Genomic DNA, 20,185 nt, shown 5'->3' with positions numbered 1-20,185 from the left:
ACACTGTAGGCATAAGTTTTGTCTAAGAAAAGGAGACCAGAGTTGATTTTTAAATTCGTGGCCAAAGAGAGTTCGTCTTTTGCATGAAAGAAGTTCATGGAGCGGAAAGTGTGAAAGTTACGATTCCTTAAAAGGTACGATTCGCGTTCAAATTTGCAATAACGTGGATTACTTTTTACCACCGATGACACGTTTGCGTGCTTTGCACTAAATTGATGAAGTATATAAAGATAATCTTCAATTCACCATGCAGTGCTTTTATGTGCACTCAAAGTTTTGAGATGATAGGTCCAGCCCGATTCCAATCATTTTTTGACGCAGAACTCCTTTCGAATAATGAGTTCCTACCAGGATAATTCAAACGAGACCAATTCAACCAAAAAAGCCATTTGAACAAAAAAGGTTGAGGCCTATTTATCGAGAATTCAGGCATGTAGGGAAAACAAAGAGAGACTAAGGTAACTTCATTTCGTTAACTCTTTCATTTTATTATGACTGCATGTTTCAGTCTCCAGGTTCTCTACAGCCTTACAGCATAAGACTCTATACTACATGCATTGAATCAGGCATGTTGAACCCTCTAACAGACGCACATGTTTGGTGGGCAGTTACCAACCGCACAGTTGGCAACGCACCATGCATCCATGTTAGCATTTCCCGCCCATGCACCTGTCGCCTTACATGCCCCAGAGCCACCACCTCCACCGCTGGTAGTAGGTTTAGGAGGAGCCATGGTTGTCCCCGGTTTAGGGGGTTTTGTGACTGGGCTGTCTGTCACCGGGGGTTCGGTTCCTGGGGGAAATGTTGGCTGCACTCCGGATGTGAGGTAATCCTTAACGGCATTCATCAGTGGGTACTTGCCTTGTCCGCAATGCTGTCCTGAGAAGTCGTCCAGGTCGATGGCCCAGAACATAACACCGCGGAGAGAATTCTTCTTCACCACATTATCGATCTTGTAAATCAAACTCTTGGGATTATCAAATCCCACCCAGTCCTTTCCTTTATAGCCATATGGCGCCTTGGCTGCGTTGTTTTCCACCACGGTGAGACCCATCTTACAAATCTCAAAGTACGCCAGGAACCCTTCAGCACCAGTGTACTTCCCCTTGGGCGTATACGTAAAGTCTCGACCGACTCCAAGACCATTGTTCCCTGGGTTTGCGAGGCCAAACGCGCGTCCGTATGTCCCTAAGCCCAGGACAATCTTGTTAGCGGGCATGCCATTCCGGATACCCGGCTTCTCCCAGGTGTCTCTGTTGTTCATCCAGTACCAGATTGCAAAAGGAAGCGTGAGTTTATCTCCCTCAGGTCCCATAGCGGTGTGGTGACCAGTCTTAGGTTCCCAAGTACCGTGAAGGTCGTAGGTCATGACGTTGATCCAGTCTAGTGGCTTCGATATCCCCTCGATATCGTATGCTCCTTTGATGGTCCAGAGTCCTGCTGCTACTGCGGCTGTTAACAACAAGCGTTCCTTTCCTGACCCCTTGGCTTCAGCCTCGAATGCAGCTCTCAGTTCATTGCACAGGAGAGTGAATCGTCCTTTGTCACTCTTGGGAGAGCCACCACGCATGCCTGGATACTCCCAGTCTAGATCCAAACCATCGAATCCAAACTTCCTCAGGGTGTCAATGGATGACTTGATGAAGATCGCTCGTTTCTCTTTCGTTGCCACCATCTTGGAGAATGGGCTGTCTTTTTCTTCGTGAGTCCATCCACCAACAGCAATTTGTGTCTTCAGCTTTGGGTTGACTTTCTTTAGTGCGTTGATTCTGTTGTAAAGATCATGGTCGTTTTCTTCATAGATCTCCATTTTATGTGTGGTACGACTGACTTTTGCAAACGAGTGAATCACGTGAGTACAGAGGAAAGGATCGATGTCTTCAGGCCAGAAGGTTCCACCTTTGGGTCGATACTGGGACCAGTTGGTATAGTAACATACTCTGACATACTCAGATGCTACAAGATGAATACAGCCCAGGAGAATAAGGAGTAAAACTCGGTTCATTTTGACTTAGGTACAGGATACGGGTGTATGACTAGCACAAGCCACAGACTATTTCTTAAAGAAAAAGGGTGTTTACATTTGTCGCCAAAGAAAGTGATAGGATTGTCAAATGACTATGTGGATGTTTGAGACCTGGGCATGCTAGCACTAATGTCTTTGTTCATCTGCAAAACAGCTGAGAATACTTGGAATAATTCAAATATGGGGGGCGTTTTGCTCCCTTCTAATGTTGGTTTTCTACGTAAATAAAATACAGATGTTTCAAACAAAATAATGACAGTGTTAGTGGATATGGAATGTCCGTTTGCGTAAAAGGTTTAAATCGGCATAGGAATTACAAAGGGCATGAAAAAGGTATCACTTTCATTGAATTACTTATTCATCGTTTTTTCACCGATAATTAATAGATCTTTCAATGTAGTTCGTTCGTTGTTCAAAAATAAAAATTGTTTTCGTTTTTATAAAGTCGTTGTAACAATAGGAGTGAAATTTTACTTGCAGTAACAGCTCTGGAAAATATTCAGTAAGGAGACTTTTTTACAACACTAAAAAAGGATGTCAAAGAATCATGGTATAGTTTTGCGAAAATGTTTGGCTGCTCGGATATTTTACGTATTTATGTAACAAAAGGTAATAAACAGCGGCTCTCTCGGAAGATTATTTTAACAATGACTTCACGAATCTCTGTGTGTTGTAAACTGAAACTCTGTATCCGAGATTAACAACAACTTGAATTTAACTCAGTCAACAACATCTCTGTAAGATCTCTACGATATCTCTGACTCTCAGATCTTGCTCGCTCCTTTTATAACGACCAAATAAAGTAGCACTCTCTATAAATTGATATGCTTATGTAAGGCTTTGCGCACTTCACTAAGAGAGAATACGCTGGCGTATCAGTATCGTCTGCATATGTTCCTTCGACGAAGTCAACACAGTCAAAAATATTTCCTTTCCAAATTTTCAATATGATTCCAAAAGAATCTGGCTAAAATGAAACAACAAGAGCGATAAAGTAATTTTAATATTACAAGGATAAAATTATTTTCAAGTAACAAGAATGGCAAAACAGAAGACTCGAGAAAAACTAAAAACTAAGGAATATTACATAATACATTGTACGTACAAGAAGCACAGTAAGGTAAAACGAGACAAGAAGGTGACCTTATAAGTTACATGAATACCAAATTTTTCACACGTGTCAGAATAGGAATAATTCAAGAACGTATTATAAGAATCCATTTGAACTTAAATATACCGAAATAAAGGAATTATTCGTACAAGAGGCAATGTGTAATTAAAAGTGTTCCTAAACTTCTTACTGCTTACGTTGACATTTCAAGATTGCTTCATTATTTAAACGAGCAAATTTTTCTTAATTTTACAACGAAAGTCGGTTTTGCCTACCCTGTGTGAAGACGTCTACGATGTTTTTCTCCGCGTGAAAGCGGGAAATAGTTGACATCTACATTCATGATCAGGCTACAATTGGAAATGTCAAAACGATCGCATTTTATGTTGTAACAACAATGGCTGATGAGTGGTCACTTGTAGCGAGGGCCTTGAAATGTGCAGTTCTTCTGTCGTGAATTTCTTGAAGGTTTGTTTTGCTTGTGTAAAATCCAGTGCAATCTTGGCAACTAGCTTTGTAGATAGCTGGAGACATTTGAGAGTGGGGTCCAGGCGGTCCGTTTACGAAGGGAAGACAGTTTTGATGTGGCGTGTATTCTGAAATATACTGAATCTTGAGGTTGACGAAAGAGTAGAAGTTGTATGCATAAGAATTCAGACGTTTGGCGATTTAGTTGCTATGAAGACCCAAGTAAAATACATGTAATAGAATAATGATAGCTTTTGGAACTGTTGGAACAGGGTTGTTTGCCTTGCTTTCGTTGTACGCGATAATACCAAGAGGGTAACCATTTTGCAGCAGAATTTTTGAAGATCTTTAAGGGAGGATTGCGACTGATATATCCTTGTGAAACTCTGCCCCAACAAAGCTCTGCAACACGCTCATGACATCGATTACCCGGAGGGTTTTTTAGCCCTTGTCACGGTTTTGGAAGCCATCTTGGTTAAGAAATGGCCTGAACTTGTAATAAGAGGTATACGAGGAAAAAATTCGGGGACAAATATATGGGAAATCCAAAACAGGACTGGACACTTTCTAGCCCAGATACATCCCTCAAATTAGGTTAATGGAACTTTTTGTCTATTATCTTAACTTTGCTGTTCATAAATTGTTCAGAATTCGACTTTTAAGAATTATTTGCCATTTCTGTCGGTGACGTGTTGCCTGCCCGTCAAGATGGCTTCCAAAACAGTGATAAGGTCTATACAAAATGACTGATCTCATCCGGTGCCCAGCATGAGCTATCGTTGCTTCCGAATTTGTTCCTTCGCTTGCATTGTTGCAAATATACCGCCTGCAAACGCTCTTAAATGTCTAAAGTTATCTGCAAAGCTGGTTCCTGAATTTGCAAAATAAATCTTTACATAGGCAAAACAAAACGAAGACTCTTATTCTTCGGCCATTTCAAATTCAATAGGAATACAAATACAACTGTTCAGGGTCGGCCAGGGTTTTTGGGTATACGGTATATAGGGGGATTTTTAAATCGAGTATACGGTATTTTAACGCCAAAATTGGGCCTTAAAATATACCTTGTTTTTCCAAATTTGGGTGTTTCGGATGAATTTGACGGGAAAGTTTGGGTATAATGGGGTTTTCAGTCTCTTCAGGTATATTGGTATACAACTACCCCCCATGGCCGACCCTGACCGTGGCAAACATGACTGAACAACCCAGTTGGGAGAACTTTGATTTAAGAAACTTGGCTAATCAGGTAAAATCCAAGCTTGTATAGAAAACGTTTCTCACTGTCAACGTTTTCATTCAAGGCAAATGTAAATGTATTCTTTATTACACAATGTATATATATCGGATCGTGACCTGTTGAAATTGAAAACTTCAAAAACAATCGACGCTTTGCATTTCCTACGTAAAAATCATCACAGTCCCAACAGCTTGCTTTGTACATGTTCTTGTAAAGGAAGAAAGACTTCATTCGATGAGTGTTAGGGAAAATTATTTCGAGGTTTTAACATGCCATAAACATATAGAAGGGAGAACAAATGAGAAAAACAACACTCAAGTTTATTGTGTGAATACGCTTAGCTATATAATAAGAATGAGACGCCACAAAAGGCCAAAGGCTGCGCAGCTCATCAGCTAGTTTACAGGTATTTAATAACACATAGAAAAATATCATATCAGTATTAAAATAATTAAAAGATTATAATAATTATTTTGACACTTCCATTTTATTATGACTGGATGCTTCAGTTCTTCTGGTTCTTTACAGCTTTATAGCTTGAGACATCATATAATCAATCAAATTATTTCCGCCTTTTGATCGGTTCTTACTTATGATCAATTGGAGGACAGACGCATTGATGACGTCTTTAACACTTTTTCCATATTATATAAAACAAATAGCTGCGTCTGTTCAGAAGTTGATCACAGTAGAGGTCATATGCGGTAAGAACATCAGTGACACACTCGGCTATCGCCTCTTGCAACATTTTGACGTCACCTGTAATCAATTACTAAACAGACACACGGCAACATCAGTCAGGCTTGTTGACCAGTTCTCACATGTTAGATGGGTAGTTACTGACCGCACAGTTAGCAACGCACCACGCATCCATTTCGCCTTGCAGACCCCGGGGCCACTATCTCTATTGCTGTTAGTAGGTTAGGGAGGAGCCATAGTCGTTATTAGAGATTGAGCTGCCTGTCAGCGAGGGTTGGGTCTCTGGGGGAAATGTTGGCTGCACTCCAGATGTGAGATACTTCTTTACGGCATTCATCAGTGGGTACTTGCCTTGTCCGCAATGCTGTCCTGAGAAGTCGTCCAGGCCAAGCTCCCAGAACATAACACCACGGAGGGAATTCTTCTTTAACACATTATCAATCTTGTAAATCAAACTCTTCGGGTTGTCGAATCCTACCCAGTCCTTATCCTTGTAACCGTATGGAGCCATGGCTTTGTTCTTTTCCACAACTGTTAGTCCCCGTTTGCAAATCTCAAAATATGCAAGAACGCCTACAGCGCCCAAGTATTGGCCTTTGGGGGTGTACTGGAAATCACGTGGCGCTCCTAGACCGTGCATCGATGGGTTCGCTAGGCCAAATGAGCGTCCGTACGTGGCCAGACCGAGCACTATCTTGTTGGCTGGCATTCCGTCTAAGATGCCCGGCTTCTCCCAGATGTCTCTGTTGTTCATCCAGTACCAGACAGCGAAAGGAAGGGTTAGCTTGTCACCGTCCGGTCCCATAGCAGTGTGATGTCCGGTCTTGTTGTCGTTCAAACCGTGAAAATCGTAAGTCATTAGGTTGATCCAGTCAAGAGGTACTGCAATGCCCGCAATGTCGTACGCTTCTTCGATAACCGAAAATTTTGCTGCTACTGCTGCGGTCAAAAGCAAACGTTCCTTTCCAGAAATCTTGGCTTCAGCTTCGAACGCAGCTCTCAGTTCATTACACAGGAGAGTGAATCGTCCTATGTCACCCTTGGGAGAGCCTCCACCCATGCCTGGGTACTCCCAGTCGAGATCTAAACCATTGAAACCAAACTTCCTCAGGGTGTCGATAGACGATTTGATGAAGATCGCACGTTTCTCTTTCGTCGCCACCATCTTGGAAAACGGGCTGTCTTTTTGGTCTTGACCCCATCCGCCGACAGAAAGTTGTGTCTTCAGCTTTTGGTTGACTTTCTTTAGTGCGTTGATCCTTCTGTACAAGTCGTGATCATTTTGTTCTTTGATCTTCAGTGTGTGAGTGGTTCGGTTGATTTGTGCAAAGGCAAACATAACATGAGTACAGAGGAAAGGATCGATATCTTCAGGTAAGAAGGTTGCACCTTTAGATCGATGCTGGGACCAGTCGGTATAGTAACATCCACGGACATACTCTGATGCCGTCGGCTGGAAATACAGCACACAGCCAAGGAACAGAAGAAAGAGCATTGACTTCATTGTTCGTTTCCTTTGCATTCGCAACACTAAACTAAGATCACTTTCATGTATCATGTGATCCAAAGCAAGAGTTGCGTGACAACAGCAGTCATTGCGAATACAAGATAGCGCCATCTTGCCTGCTACACAACGCAGGATTTGATTCCTCTTCCCCGCTCACGGAGATACAATAGCCTTAATAAAGAGAAATAAACCTGCTTGTCACCGCACTCTATAAAGATCACGAAATTAAGGGGGGTTGCGTGAGTAATAAAGAACTACGACTACGAAAACAATAAACGAACCTGAAATATAATCTCCCAAACTGAAATGAGATTAACCTTTAGTAGCAAGGTTTGAAAGTGCTCTAGGTCACTGAAACAATGGGAAAGGAATACGGTTTTTTTTTTAGAATATCGAGGCTGAAATTGGCGAACGTTTTAGAATATATTAAGAACAAGAGAATATCAAGGTACTTACCTTGATCTAATCTTGCTTGAGAATATACCCGGGGGAGGGGGTACTCCCTTATATGGGCTATATAGGTATGTGCGGCCCCAAAGGGAGGGTTTTTCAGCCGTTTTGGTCATAAATAGGGTATCGATTTTGGCCATTTTGATCTAAATAGGGTATGGTTTTAGCACTCTAGACTTGAATTGGGTATGTTCCTTAGAAGAAGCTACTTTTTCATCATTATTAATGAGACCACCAACAAAAGCCCTTCAAAACTTATGTTTAGGCAACTGTGTCAGCCGCAACGGTCATAAATAGGGTATCGAATTTTTGGCCAGGTCATAAATAGGGTAGCAAAAATCGCAGGTTTTGGTCATAAATAGGGTAATGGTTTTGGGAAGCGGGCTGCACACCCTCACCCAACTTTTCTGGGAGTACCGCATTTTTACACGTTGATGGAAACTGAAATACAATAACATCACACTACTTTTAAATGAACTATATTAACCATTGAGAAGAATGATAAATTCTTTCTTTTTTTCTAACAAAAGTAGCTAATGATAAAGCTACGTGTAAGGTGCGAGAGTGCAGGCATAAGTAACATTTACAATGGGCCTTCGTTGCTATTGATTGCCACAATGTATGTTTAGATAAATAAGGCAAGATAATCCTTCCGTAAGTAAAAAAGAAAAAGCAATTATAGAGTGATGTTTGGTGAATTATATTATTACATTCTAGTACTCTTTGTCAAAGGCTCCGTATACGGGACAAATCTTTTCTTGACTGACTGTTTGAGCGAGCCAGCAAAATCATAGGGGGCCCAAGGCTTCCCGGCCCCTCGGCCTCCAGCTGTAGTACTGTACAGTCACTTGCTTGCCACACACCGTTGGACCACTTGTTTTAATGTGTCATATGCGTACTACAGATGTGCAAATAAATGCAAACGGCTACCCCCAGGGGGTTACTTTGGGAATTTCTGGGTGGGGATGTGCCGCTGAGACCCTGGAACCCTTAGCCTATACCAGAGCTAGTTCAGCTGAATCTTGCTACCCGATACTAGAGTAAACTCCCCAAATCCCCCGATCTATCGACACTATTGAGGCTGATTTGCGTAAATTTAAACTTCCCGATTTGATTTTTTTTTATATTTTTGAGTGGCAATTCCTGGTTTCCTTAGTCTAGATAAAATCTTCAACCAACTAGTCAGTTTTGGGAAAAATGATACCCTATTCTAGAGCCAAACGCTCTAATTTATATACCCTATCCTAGAGTAAACTGCTTGAAAACCATACCCTTCACAGCAGCACATACCTATATAGCCCGTATATGGCAGTGCACCCTCCCCCCTTCGGGCGGCTACCTTCCTACAAAACTATTGTTATTGAGTTTTCCTGCCTTGTCTCGTGTTTTTGGTGATTTTTGTTCACAGCTGTTGCTGTCCTTTCCCCTTTGGGACAGCTGATATCTCGAATAGCTTTAACGTTCAATCTCCCATGTCATTGAAGAGAAGTCAAATTCTTTGTAGGCTTTTGTAATTAAATGGCGTAGATTTGTTCTTTCTTGTTCAGAAACTGCGTGCGAATTAAACGTCAAACCGCAACCTCCTGGAAGATCACTGCAAGTACATGCTGTTCATAAATGCGGAATGCTCAAAGAATGCATGGTGCTGTTACTTTCTGAGGTCTCCGAAAATAAACTTTTCATAATTCTCTTACGCCAGGTATTTTAACAACAGTTGCTTCTATTCTTGTTTGATAAATGAGTTGATGACAAAAAAGCGGATTATGTTACACATTTCCTCATAAGACTCTTCTCCATGTAGAGTTTATTTCTTTAAAGCTTTGATAGCAACGAAACAGGACGAGGACCTTGTTGAGTTTTGGGATGAGTGTAGAGGATCATCAGCCGTTTGTGGTCATTTTAATAGTCTCCTGTTTTCAATGGGTACCTCCCATACAATGCCCTATATGCCCCCTTCTTCATGTTATCGTACATGACGCGAATATTGCCGCAGTCAGCTAAGGGTTGAATGTTCCGACAGAGGTTTAAGTAGTAGCCGTTATTGCAGCGTCAAGCGATCGAATTTTTGTTGTTCATCAGTACGTACATTTTTCTTGCTCGACACTGAAGGACTGAAAATAGTGCAACGTTTCCCGGTATTCTGATTGGTCAATAGATTTTAGTCACCGTACAACTCCGTGTTTCTTTTTTGCAATGAAAGGCGACCTCTTCGAGACAACAAGAAACTGATACCAACACGAATTATTGAAAAGGGAAAATCATCAACGTTGATAGTTACCCTTCCTTATCTCGTGAGCTGAGATTTGATTGAGGCAAACTGAGGTCAAACGCATGTACACGAGTTCTGCCTATTTTCACGGCACGGTTTATACTGGATTAAAGTCACATTTTCACGATGAGTTAGTAACGAGTAAAGGTTAAATCTTCGCGTGCAGATATCATTGATTTTCATTATTTGTTTGGATACGATCACCCTTCGAGTAATGACACAAAGCCCACTTTTGAAAGATATCAACATTCCTCTTAATGATGATCACATTTAATGGTCATTTAATCGATTAAAACACATTTACTATGAGTTTTAAGCCTGAGCAGTTGTGTCTCTACCTAGGTGTACTTGTAATGCTTTCAGTGTCACCAGGTGACTTAAGCCAATTGCCTCTTTAATTACACTTGCAATGGGAAGACGGGCAGTTTCCAATGGCGCAATTTGACGCACACCAGGCATCCATTCCAGCATGACCGGCCCACACACCAGTAGCAACGCATTTACCTCCAGGGCCCCCTCCCCCTGTGGTTGGAGAAACTGGTGGAACTTGAGTGGTGGTAACCGGGGGAGGCGGTGGTGCTTGTGTAGTATCCGGGGCTTGTGTGGTGACAGGAGGTGGCCGTGGTGGGGTGGTAACCGGAGGAGGCTGCACTCCAGATGTGAGGTATTCCTTAACGGCATTCATCAGTGGGTACTTGCCTTGTCCGCAATGCTGTCCTGAGAAGTCGTCCAGGTCAATGGCCCAGAACATAACACCACGGAGGGAATTCTTCTTCACCACATTATCGATCTTGTAAATCAAACTCTTCGGGTTGTCGAATCCTACCCAGTCCTTATCCTTGTAACCGTATGGAGCCATGGCTTTATTCTTTTCCACAACCGTCAGTCTCCGTTTGCAGATCTCATAATAAGCTAGGAAGCCTTCGGCACCTGTGAACTGCCCTTTGGGGGTGTACTGGTAATCACGTGCCGCGTCTAGACCGTTCGTGGACGGGCTCGCTAGACCAAACGCCCGTCCGTACGTGGCCAGACCGAGGACGATCTTGTTGGCTGGCATTCCTTTCCTGATGCCTGGCTTCTCCCAGGTGTCTCTGTTGTTCATCCAGTACCAGACAGCGAAAGGAAGGGTTAGCTTGTCACCGTCCGGTCCCATAGCAGTGTGATGTCCGGTCTTGTACTCCCACGTACCGTGAAGATCATAAGTCATTAAGTTGATCCAGTCAAGAGGCTCGGCAATGTCAGCAATATCGTATGCTCCTTTGATGGTCCAGAGTCCTGCTGCTACTGCGGCTGTTAACAACAAGCGTTCCTTTCCAGACGCCTTAACTTCAGCCTCGAATGCAGCCCTCAGTTCTCTGCACAGTAGAGTGAATCGTCCTTTGTCACTCTTGGGAGAGCCACCACGCATGCCTGGATACTCCCAGTCTAGATCTAAACCATCGAATCCAAACTTCCTCAGGGTGTCAATAGATGACTTGATGAAGATCGCTCGTTTCTCTTTCGTTGCCACCATCTTGGAAAAAGGGCTGTCTTTTTCTTCATGAGTCCATCCACCAACAGCAATTTGTGTCTTCAGCTTTGGGTTGGCTTTCTTTAGTGCGTTGATTCTTGAGTACAAGTCGTGGTCGTTCTCTTCGTAGATCTCCAGCGTGTGAGTGGTTCGGCTCACTTGCGCAAAGGAAAATAGCACATGAGTACAGAGAAAAGGATCGATATCTTCAGGCCAGAAGGTTCCACCTTTGGGTCGATACTGGGACCAGTTGGTATAGTAACATCCACGGACGTACTCTGATGCCGTCGGCTGGAAATGCAGCACGCACCCAAAGAACAGAAGAAAGAGTATTGATTTCATGGTTTGGTTGCCTTTGCATTCGCAGCAAACTAAGATCAAGCAGTTTAACAGTGATATTTAATACCAAACCCTGTGTGTTTAGTTTGTTACCTCTTGACCCATTGTGTTTGTTTGTTGTCCAAGGCGTGAGAGGTGGGTGATGTCCGTCTGTCAACAAGTAGGTTCAGTTGTTCAAGCATGTCAGGTGCACGTCACACGTCTATGAAGTACCGCGCAATACGTGACACTTCTGTCAAGTATGTGCCACTTTCTGTGCTATTGTTTAATCATAGAAACACGGCGTTTTGGAATTAAAACTGGCGCAGTGCAATTGGAATTATTGCAGTGTATTCTACTGCATTTGTTTCCTTTGAGGGGGCAGGGAGAGGGAGGGCCAAGCTGGCGACCAAACCAGTGGACACAAAGGTGGAGCAAAAGACATTCTTACTTTCTCTAAATGAGTGTTGTGCAAGGAATGTATTAGATTTCAATGGATAAAAGTTATCTATTTGTATGACCAGATTGTTCGATATGCTATTTTAGAAAAACGTTTTTGATATGGTTTGGAGCACAAACAAGGACGAATAGCAGATAGCCCATAGAAATATGATGTAACAACAATTAATATTGATTAAATGAACCTTGCCACGTTGTACTTAAAAATCGAACCATTTGCAAATGGCAAGATAATCCTTTTATGAGTCAATTTCGTTAATCCGGATTAAAGAGAAAGTAACCAGAGTGAAGTTTTATGGATTATCTTAAAATCACTCTTTCAGCAGAAGCTACGTAAAGGGTACAGATCTTTCTCAACTGACTGTGTGAGTCAGTCAACAAAATTATAGGAGTACCCAGGGCCTCCGGGCTCTTCCTCTAACTACAGCCTTCTCACACGTATTGATAATTCATCAAGCTTAAACAATGGAAATCAATTACGGTGGCAGTGTTTAATTTGGATTTCTGATCTTAACTAGCCTGGATTTTTTACGATTTCATTACTCCATTTTCTCCTTTGTCTTAGTTTCGATTGAGAGGATATATGAAACATTCAAGACAGAGTTTGACACATCATCAAACACTTCGAAGCTCGTCAAAAATACTCCGCTGCGCGTTGTATTTTCAACTCACTTCTCTGTATTTGGAAATGTGGTGAAGCACGATCTTCCGTGTTTGACATTTTACTTGTACAGTCAACTGCTTGCCAATTGTTGTTGAATTACAGTCCAACCTCCCGTAAGGGCTTACGGGGGGTGGTCGCTTACGGAAGCTTAGACCATTACTGCAAAGACTTACCCCATGCGTCAGTGCCCATCTAACCCATATAATAGGTATTTATTCAGAGTATCATGGTTCGTTTCTGATAAACTACAACCCCTTATTATCCAATTTCCGCTCCATTATCTGTCAAGTGGTCGCTTCGAAAATTTCAAACTTTTAGCTCTAAAAGTGGTCGCGGTCGCTTACGAGAGGTGATCGCTTACAAGAGGTTCCAAATATAGTGATTTGACTTAGAATCTTTTGGTATTTTGGAAAACTTGTTGCTGAGGTGAGGTGGTCGCAACGGGAGGTTCGACTGTAGTTATTTCAATACTTCAGATGTGCTTGACAACTGTTATCACAAAATACACACCGCACGATAAGCTGCTCAAATAAGGCAGATACACGCACTACATATGTTCAAATACAGGCAAACTGCCAACAAACCATTGTTATTGAGTTTTCCTGGCTTCTCTCGTGTTTTTGTTGGCTTTTGTTGACAGGTGTTGCTGTCATTTTGCTTTTGCGACCGCTGATATGTCGAGCAGCGTTGACCTTTCAGCTCTCATTTTTATTTTCTTTAAAAATAATCGTACCGTAGCTTTGTTCCGTACGAAAGATTGTCACCAAACCTTGATTTCTCCATATATATGTCTGTATTATCTGAGTCGGCTATATACCCAAGTTTCCTAAGTGGAAGCAAAATAACTAAATCAAGTAATATGAATTAACCAAAACACTCCAAGTATAAGTAAATCGAGCAATTCATGTTAGAAGAATATGGTGTTTTTGCTTTCTGACATCTCTTGGAATTAACTTTTCAGGCTCTTCAAAATTCTCATAAGACAAGAAGTTTAACAATAGGTCTGTCTATTCTTGGTTTAAAAATGCAACGACGGTGATGACAAAAACCCCACGGCTGATTATGTTATACCTCTCCTCCATTGAGGAAGGGATGTTTATGCTAAGTTGTAGAACGGCCATGAGCTAAACGGTCTGACTTGGAAAACAAAAACATTAGTATGGCGGTCTCAGAACATGCTTCTGCGTAGTTTGGGTTTTTAGATGTTTGTTAAAATTTGAAAAATTATTTGCACAGTTCGTTGTAGATCTGAGAGAAATACTTTTTAAAATTTATTTTATGTAATCTGAGAGAAACTCTTAACAGACGTTTCTCTCAGATTACTCAGTTAAAAGTAATACAACCGAAAGACCCAATACACTGTAGATAACTTTGCCTTTATGTTTTCACATTAGGTGACGCTGTCAACTACTTGCACAAATCACTGAAAAATCTTAGACTTGACGACTTCGTGTCCAAATTAAAGTCGACCTTTTTTTTTTTTTTTTTTTTTTTTTTTTTTACAACACTAACTCTATTTACATTATATTGCTCTAATTATTTACACTATTTAAATTACAATAACTAAACGACTTACATTACTAACAAATACAGTTACACGACTTACACAATTAAGAAATACAGTGACGACAAGGGGCAAAGAAAAAAAAAACTGAGAAGAAAAATAGCTAGTTATCATTACAGCTTGAGGTTGTAGTACAGAAACATAAAAAAACAGACCAAAGGCATGTGGTACATTAAAAGTAAAATGAGTTATGCATCTGACAGGAGATTAGAAATAGCTTAATGGGTAGGAGATAGATAACCCTACAGAAAATATAATCTAAAATATTAATTAAATCCTCATGTATCCTGTAAGAGGTTTCCATTTCTTCGTGTCTCCACTTTTTGTTTCTATCTCATACTGTAATTTTAGTGTGCATATGAAAAGCGTAAGATTTGGATGATCATTTTTTGTTTTAGCGAGCCATATGTGATATCGTGCTAAGAGAAAGCAGTAATTTATAAGAAGCGCAAATTGAGAGATATCTGGCCTCAGACCCAAAGCAGTAATATTTGTCAAAGCATAATCTCTAGGAAGTAAATTTAAGTTTTTCAGCCATTCAGTAAGTTTATTCCAAAAGTGAGATGTTTGACGGCATGACCAAAAAAGATGAATTATTGACTCAGAGGAGGTGTGACAAAAACTGCACTTTTCATCGCCCTGTAGACCTATTCTAAATAAAAACTTATTGGTTGGTACACGTCTATGTAAGAATTTAAACTGAAACTCTATCAGCTTAGTGCTCTTTGTGCATTTTTTAGCTAAAAGATAGGCAGCATTCCAATTTATGTTGTCATTTATTGGTAGGCCACAATCCTCTAGCCACTTCTTTTGACTTGACACTGGGGTTAAACTCTTGTTACTAATCAGTTTTTTATATATTATTGTAGTTGCTTTTTTGACCTGCAAAATTCTTGTTGTAAGTGGCTCATATTCGTGGTCGGTGTTCTGTAAATCTTGAAAATTAGAATCAGTCCGAAGAGACTTTACAGCCGATATTAATCCGTAGAAGCTGAGAGGGCGAGGGTCTATTTCATACTTACAGCGGAAATCATTTAACGAGAGAAAGTTGTTGTCCGGTCCTAAAAGATGTTTCACCCGAGTTATTCCCTTGGTGAACCAATTTTTTAAAAAAACTGTTTTGTTGGCTATCTTTATTAGGGAGTTATGCCAAAGTTGTTGATCCAGAAAGTGATCTTTCGATGTTATTTCAGGTTCAAAGTTAACTTCCGCCCAGATTCCTAATAGTTCTTTTAAAAAGGCATCCGAGGTTGTTATTGTCGATAAGGTGTCTCTAACGTTGAGGTTGTAGGAAAAAAAAGTTTTGACAGCCATATTTTTTTAGGGTTATGTCAAAAAAGATTTCCCATTTTCCCTTATTGTTGTTATCTAAATATTTTTTAATCCATGTGGTTTTGAGAGATTTATTGAAGGAACTAATATCAATCATTTTTAGGCCACCACCACCGAAATCATTGATCATTACCTTCCGTTTTATCTTGTCGCCTTTACCATTCCATAGAAAAGTGTAAAGTAAATCATTTATTTCTTTTAAAACCCTGTAGTTTGAGCGAAGAGGCGAGAGTAGATAAACCAATTGGGAGACCACTAGTGATTTGATAACAGTGATTTTCCCTAACAATGTGAGTCGGCGGTATTTCCAGCATCTCAGGATTTCTTTCACTTTTTCAAGTTTCTCATTGTAGTTTAAAGAGGCAGATAGTTCGGGATCTGTTGAAATCCATAGACCTAGGGATTTTACTTTGTCTTTTGGCCATTTAAGCTCTTTTCCTGATAACAGAATTTTATCACTTCCAATACTTGCGCCAATCCATAGAGCTTCCGTTTTCTTATCATTGAGTCTGAGGCCAGAGACTTTGCTGAAATCGTCAAGCATTGCAAGGGATGAAAGGAGAGATTCACGTGACCCGTCTAATATAAGTGTTGTGTCATCGGCATACTGACTTAACTTAATTTCCACATTATTTACAGAGATTCCCTTTATATTAGTATTTTTCCTAATTGCCGTGGCCAGCACCTCTGCCGATAGGATAAATAAATAAGGTGAGAGCGGGCAGCCTTGCCTAACACCTCTTTGAATTTCAAAAAAATTACTTGCCCATCCATTATTCAGAATACAGCTTTCAGTATGACTATACAGGGTTTTCACCCAGTTAATTAGCGAAGCACCAAAACCGTAGGATCTTAATGTTCCATGTATGAAGGACCATTCGAGAGAATCAAATGCCTTTTCAAAGTCAATAAAAAGTAACAGGCCCGGGATATTCTTTTCTGTGGCATATTGGATAATAGAGTCAATGAGTCTGATATTTTCGCCTATAAATCTGCCCTTCAAAAATCCTGTTTGATCGTGATTGATAAGGTTTGGAAGTACTAATTTAATTCGGTTTGCAATAGATTTTGCTGCGATTTTGTAATCAGTGTTCAAAAGGGTAATAGGCCTCCAATTTTTGATGAAGTATAGTTCCGCATCTTTTTTTGGAATTAGTTTTATAACCCCTCGTCTTTGTGTTACTGAGAGGCAGCCAGAGTCAAAAGCATAGTTGAGGGCCGAGATTAAAAAAGAAGAAATGTCTTTCCAAAAAACTTTGTAGAATTCGGCGGGAAGTCCATCCGTGCCTGGCGTTTTGTCAGACTCCATCTTCTTCAGGGCTTCGAAACATTCCTTTTGAGTTAAGGGGCCTTCACATAAAGTTTGTTCTTCATTGGTCAAAGAAGTGGAGTTCACTTCAGAGAGGAATGTTGACTGGATGCTGTCGGGGCTTTTTGACGTATAAAGATTTTTATAAAAAGCCGTACATTCAGATAAGATATCTTTGTCTGTGGTGACAAAGTCGGTGTCATTAATTTTTAATTGACTAATTGTTCCTTGTTTACAGTGCCTTTTTTCGAGGTTTAGAAAATATCCGGAGTTCTTTTCGCCCTCGTTGTACCATTGCGACTTTGACCTAATGATAGCGCCTTTGGTTCGATACTCAAAAATGTTTTCTAGCTCTTTCTTTAAGGTAAAAATTCTTTCAGCAACAATATGATATGAGGGGTTACTATTGCTTGCATTGTCTAAATGTTTTTCTAACAAGGCGATTTCGCGTTCCAACATTTCTTCGCGTTTCCTTGTTGTCGCGTTTTTGTATGCAGCATAAGATATTGATTTTTCTCGCACCTTTAATTTAATCATCTCCCAAAGCAGAGCTGGGTTCACTGAGGTGTCGTCTTTGTATTGTTTCACAGTGCTTTCAATTGTTGTTTTAATTTCTTGGACATATCTCATTTCGGATAAAAGGGACGTGTTCAACTTCCAAAAACCTTTGCCTCTGGGGTTCGAGTGTAAAGCTAGATTCAGAGTAATCATCGAATGATCCGTTTTGAAACCAGGAAAAATATCTGCATGGGTCACATCACATAAAGATGATTCACTTACTAGAAAAAAATCGAGTCGGCAATGTATGACTGGTTGGTTTTGGCGCCAAGTATATCTCCTGGCTTCTGGGTTGAAAAGTCTCCAAATATCAGTCAAACCAAGATTTTCAGAGAAATCTCGAATCACTTTTAAGGCATTTTTGTGTGTTCTGGCAAGGCCACCCCTCTTGTCTTTTTCGACGTCAAGAACTAAGTTAAAGTCCCCACCAATTATGATTTCACCACATTTAAAGTTTGATAAATGATCGAAAAAAACCTGAAAGAAATTTGGATCGTCTTCATTCGGAGCGTAGATGTTAGCCACAGTCAGACGCTTGCTATCAGCAACGATATCACATATTAAAAAGCGTCCATTCGGATCCGAGAAAACCTTGTGGATCTGGCAATTGAAATTATTATTGAAAAGAATACCAACCCCTGCTTTGTTGCTGCTGCAGCAGCTGAAAAGCGCTTTGTACCCCCATTCACAAGACCATATATCGGTAGTTTCTCGAGAACAATGGACCTCTTGCAGCATATATATAGATTGCTTTTTCGCTCTCAGCCAGTTAAACACCTCTTTTCTTTTGGCATTGTTTCCCAATCCCCTGACATTGAGGGAAATTATTTTCAGATCTGTTGTATTGTGAGTAATGAAGGAGGCTGAGTTGACTGTTTTGCATTTTCACAATAAAAGATATCTAAATGACCACATGCCTTTAAACTATTGTTAATTAGATAGATTTTTATGCCCTGGAGACAGTAAAACGAAAACACACACAAAATGAATAAAATTACTAAAGGACTTATGGTGGAGAAATTAGGCAACTTGATTGCTTGCTACAGCAAAAAAGAGAAAAAGCCTGCAACTCTATTAGCCCGTTTAAGTTGCCGACCGCCTCTAATTGGTGAAAAGCATATTGGCAATAACGAAACTGCGAGAAGTTTGAACAATTTACCGGTCAATCTGAACAAAGTTTATTTAGTGTTAATTAAATAGTAAATTTTTGCCCGATCGGCCACAATTTACCTCTGATATACAATTTATCCGGTTGAGATTGGCTGAAGGAGGCAGCAACTCCATTTTTCCTGGCATCCTTAAAAGCTCCCATCTGTACTTTGCGACGGGTAATGATTTCCTGGGGAAGGTCTCGGAACATTTGAAAGTTAGTGCCTTTAAGCCGGTGACCCAGTAAAAAGATCTGTTGACAGTCTTTATATCTAAGGAAACGGGCCAGAATAGGACGCGGATTTCCATCCTTGCTTTTTCCGATGCGATGTACTCGCTGAATTTCTACATTCCTTGCATCCCTATAACCAAGATCGCGTTCCAGAAAAGTTCGGAGAACTTCTTCGGTGTCTTCACTAGTGCGGCCGCCTATTTCTGTCGATTCTTCTATGTTCGTGAATTTGATATTCTCCCGGCGAGAGTAGGCTTCTAAGTAAAGATTTTTAGTGTGGATCTCGTCTAACAAATCCCCATTTTTCTGGCATTTTGTCGTGAGCTCTGTTAATTGAGTTTCATAGAGTCGATGCACCTTCTCCATAGCTTCTGTCTTATCCTTGAGTTGTTGTCCAGTAAAGTTGATCCCTTCTTTTAGATCGTCAATATCTTTCTTCGCTGTTGTTTGGAAATCTTCTAGCCTTTGGGTTCGTTTCTCTAAGTTCTCGAGATTGGCTTCAATTTTCTTCACGGCGGATTCTATTGAATCAAGCTTTTCCAGCTTTGCTAAGATTGCTTGTAGAGTTGCACCAACATCTTGTGTCATACTGAGAGCTGTCATTATTTCGTCTTCGTGATGCGTTGGCGAGGAGTATGGCTTCGTTTTTTTGATTTCCGGCGAAAGAGATGATTCGTCGGAAGAGTCTGAGGATATGGTTTTTCTTTAGCTCAAAAACTGACCGAAAAAAACGGCCATTTACCAAAGACAGAGCAGAAAGATCGGCGGGCGGCAGCAACGCACGTCTTTACGTCGCCATTACTCGACCCAGTCCCAATTAAAGTCGACCTGATCGAAAGCTTCTTTGGAGTCTCTTTCGGATTTGTTCATTTTTCTCCGCGAAGTTGGCGAAAAGCTCTACATAGAAGTAAGTCAATGAAATTTTTACAAAAACTGTCCAATTTCACGAGCGCTGATTGGCTCATTTTTATCATCAATAAGAGGACAGACGCATAAAAAACTGACGTCAATTTGTTAAATCGAGCTAGAAATCTAACGTTGTCGTTATAAGAAGTATCACTGATGGAAGAACGATTACATATGCGCCTAAAACTAATATATATTTTTTCTCCAGCTTCCCAGCGGTCCGGAATCCTAAATCGTTGAGTCTGATTGGTTAATCGCAGGCGCTCCAGCGGTCCTGATTTCCTCATCCGGATCCCGAGTACGGGACCGAGTACGGACTCCTCCTAAATTCGCTCCTAAAAATCTGAAAAGTTAGCAGTAATTGTCAATCTTTTGCCTTGTTTACACTGCCATTGACGACTAGTCAACGCAAGTCTA

General features: G+C 40.7%; 1 protein-coding gene and 3 pseudogenes across 1 annotated transcript; all 4 read right to left on the bottom strand.

The window, feature by feature from the left end:
- Positions 1-463: 463 nt before the first annotated feature.
- Positions 464-2,062, bottom strand: LOC110054708 (chitinase-3-like protein 1 pseudogene; annotated as a pseudogene).
- Positions 2,063-5,141: 3,079 nt separating this feature from the next.
- Positions 5,142-7,240, bottom strand: LOC149117909 (chitinase-3-like protein 1 pseudogene; annotated as a pseudogene).
- A 2,757-nt stretch (positions 7,241-9,997) lies between these two features.
- Positions 9,998-11,663, bottom strand: LOC149117908 (chitinase-3-like protein 1 pseudogene; annotated as a pseudogene).
- A 6,491-nt stretch (positions 11,664-18,154) lies between these two features.
- LOC149117907 (uncharacterized) lies at positions 18,155-19,867 on the bottom strand. The gene has a single exon (XM_089287419.1). It carries the CDS (start codon positions 19,463-19,465, stop codon positions 18,674-18,676), a length of 792 nt encoding a protein of 263 aa, XP_089143545.1. The 5' UTR covers positions 19,466-19,867; the 3' UTR covers positions 18,155-18,673.
- Positions 19,868-20,185: the final 318 nt, after the last annotated feature.

Source organism: Orbicella faveolata, unplaced genomic scaffold (genome assembly GCF_042242905.1).
Source record: "Orbicella faveolata isolate gen_17 unplaced genomic scaffold, um_ofav_v1 contig_1, whole genome shotgun sequence".
In the NCBI taxonomy this organism is placed as follows: domain Eukaryota; kingdom Metazoa; phylum Cnidaria; class Anthozoa; order Scleractinia; family Merulinidae; genus Orbicella; species Orbicella faveolata.
The sequence above is the reverse complement of the archived record's forward strand: the minus strand, read 5'-3'. Positions and strand labels throughout refer to the sequence as shown.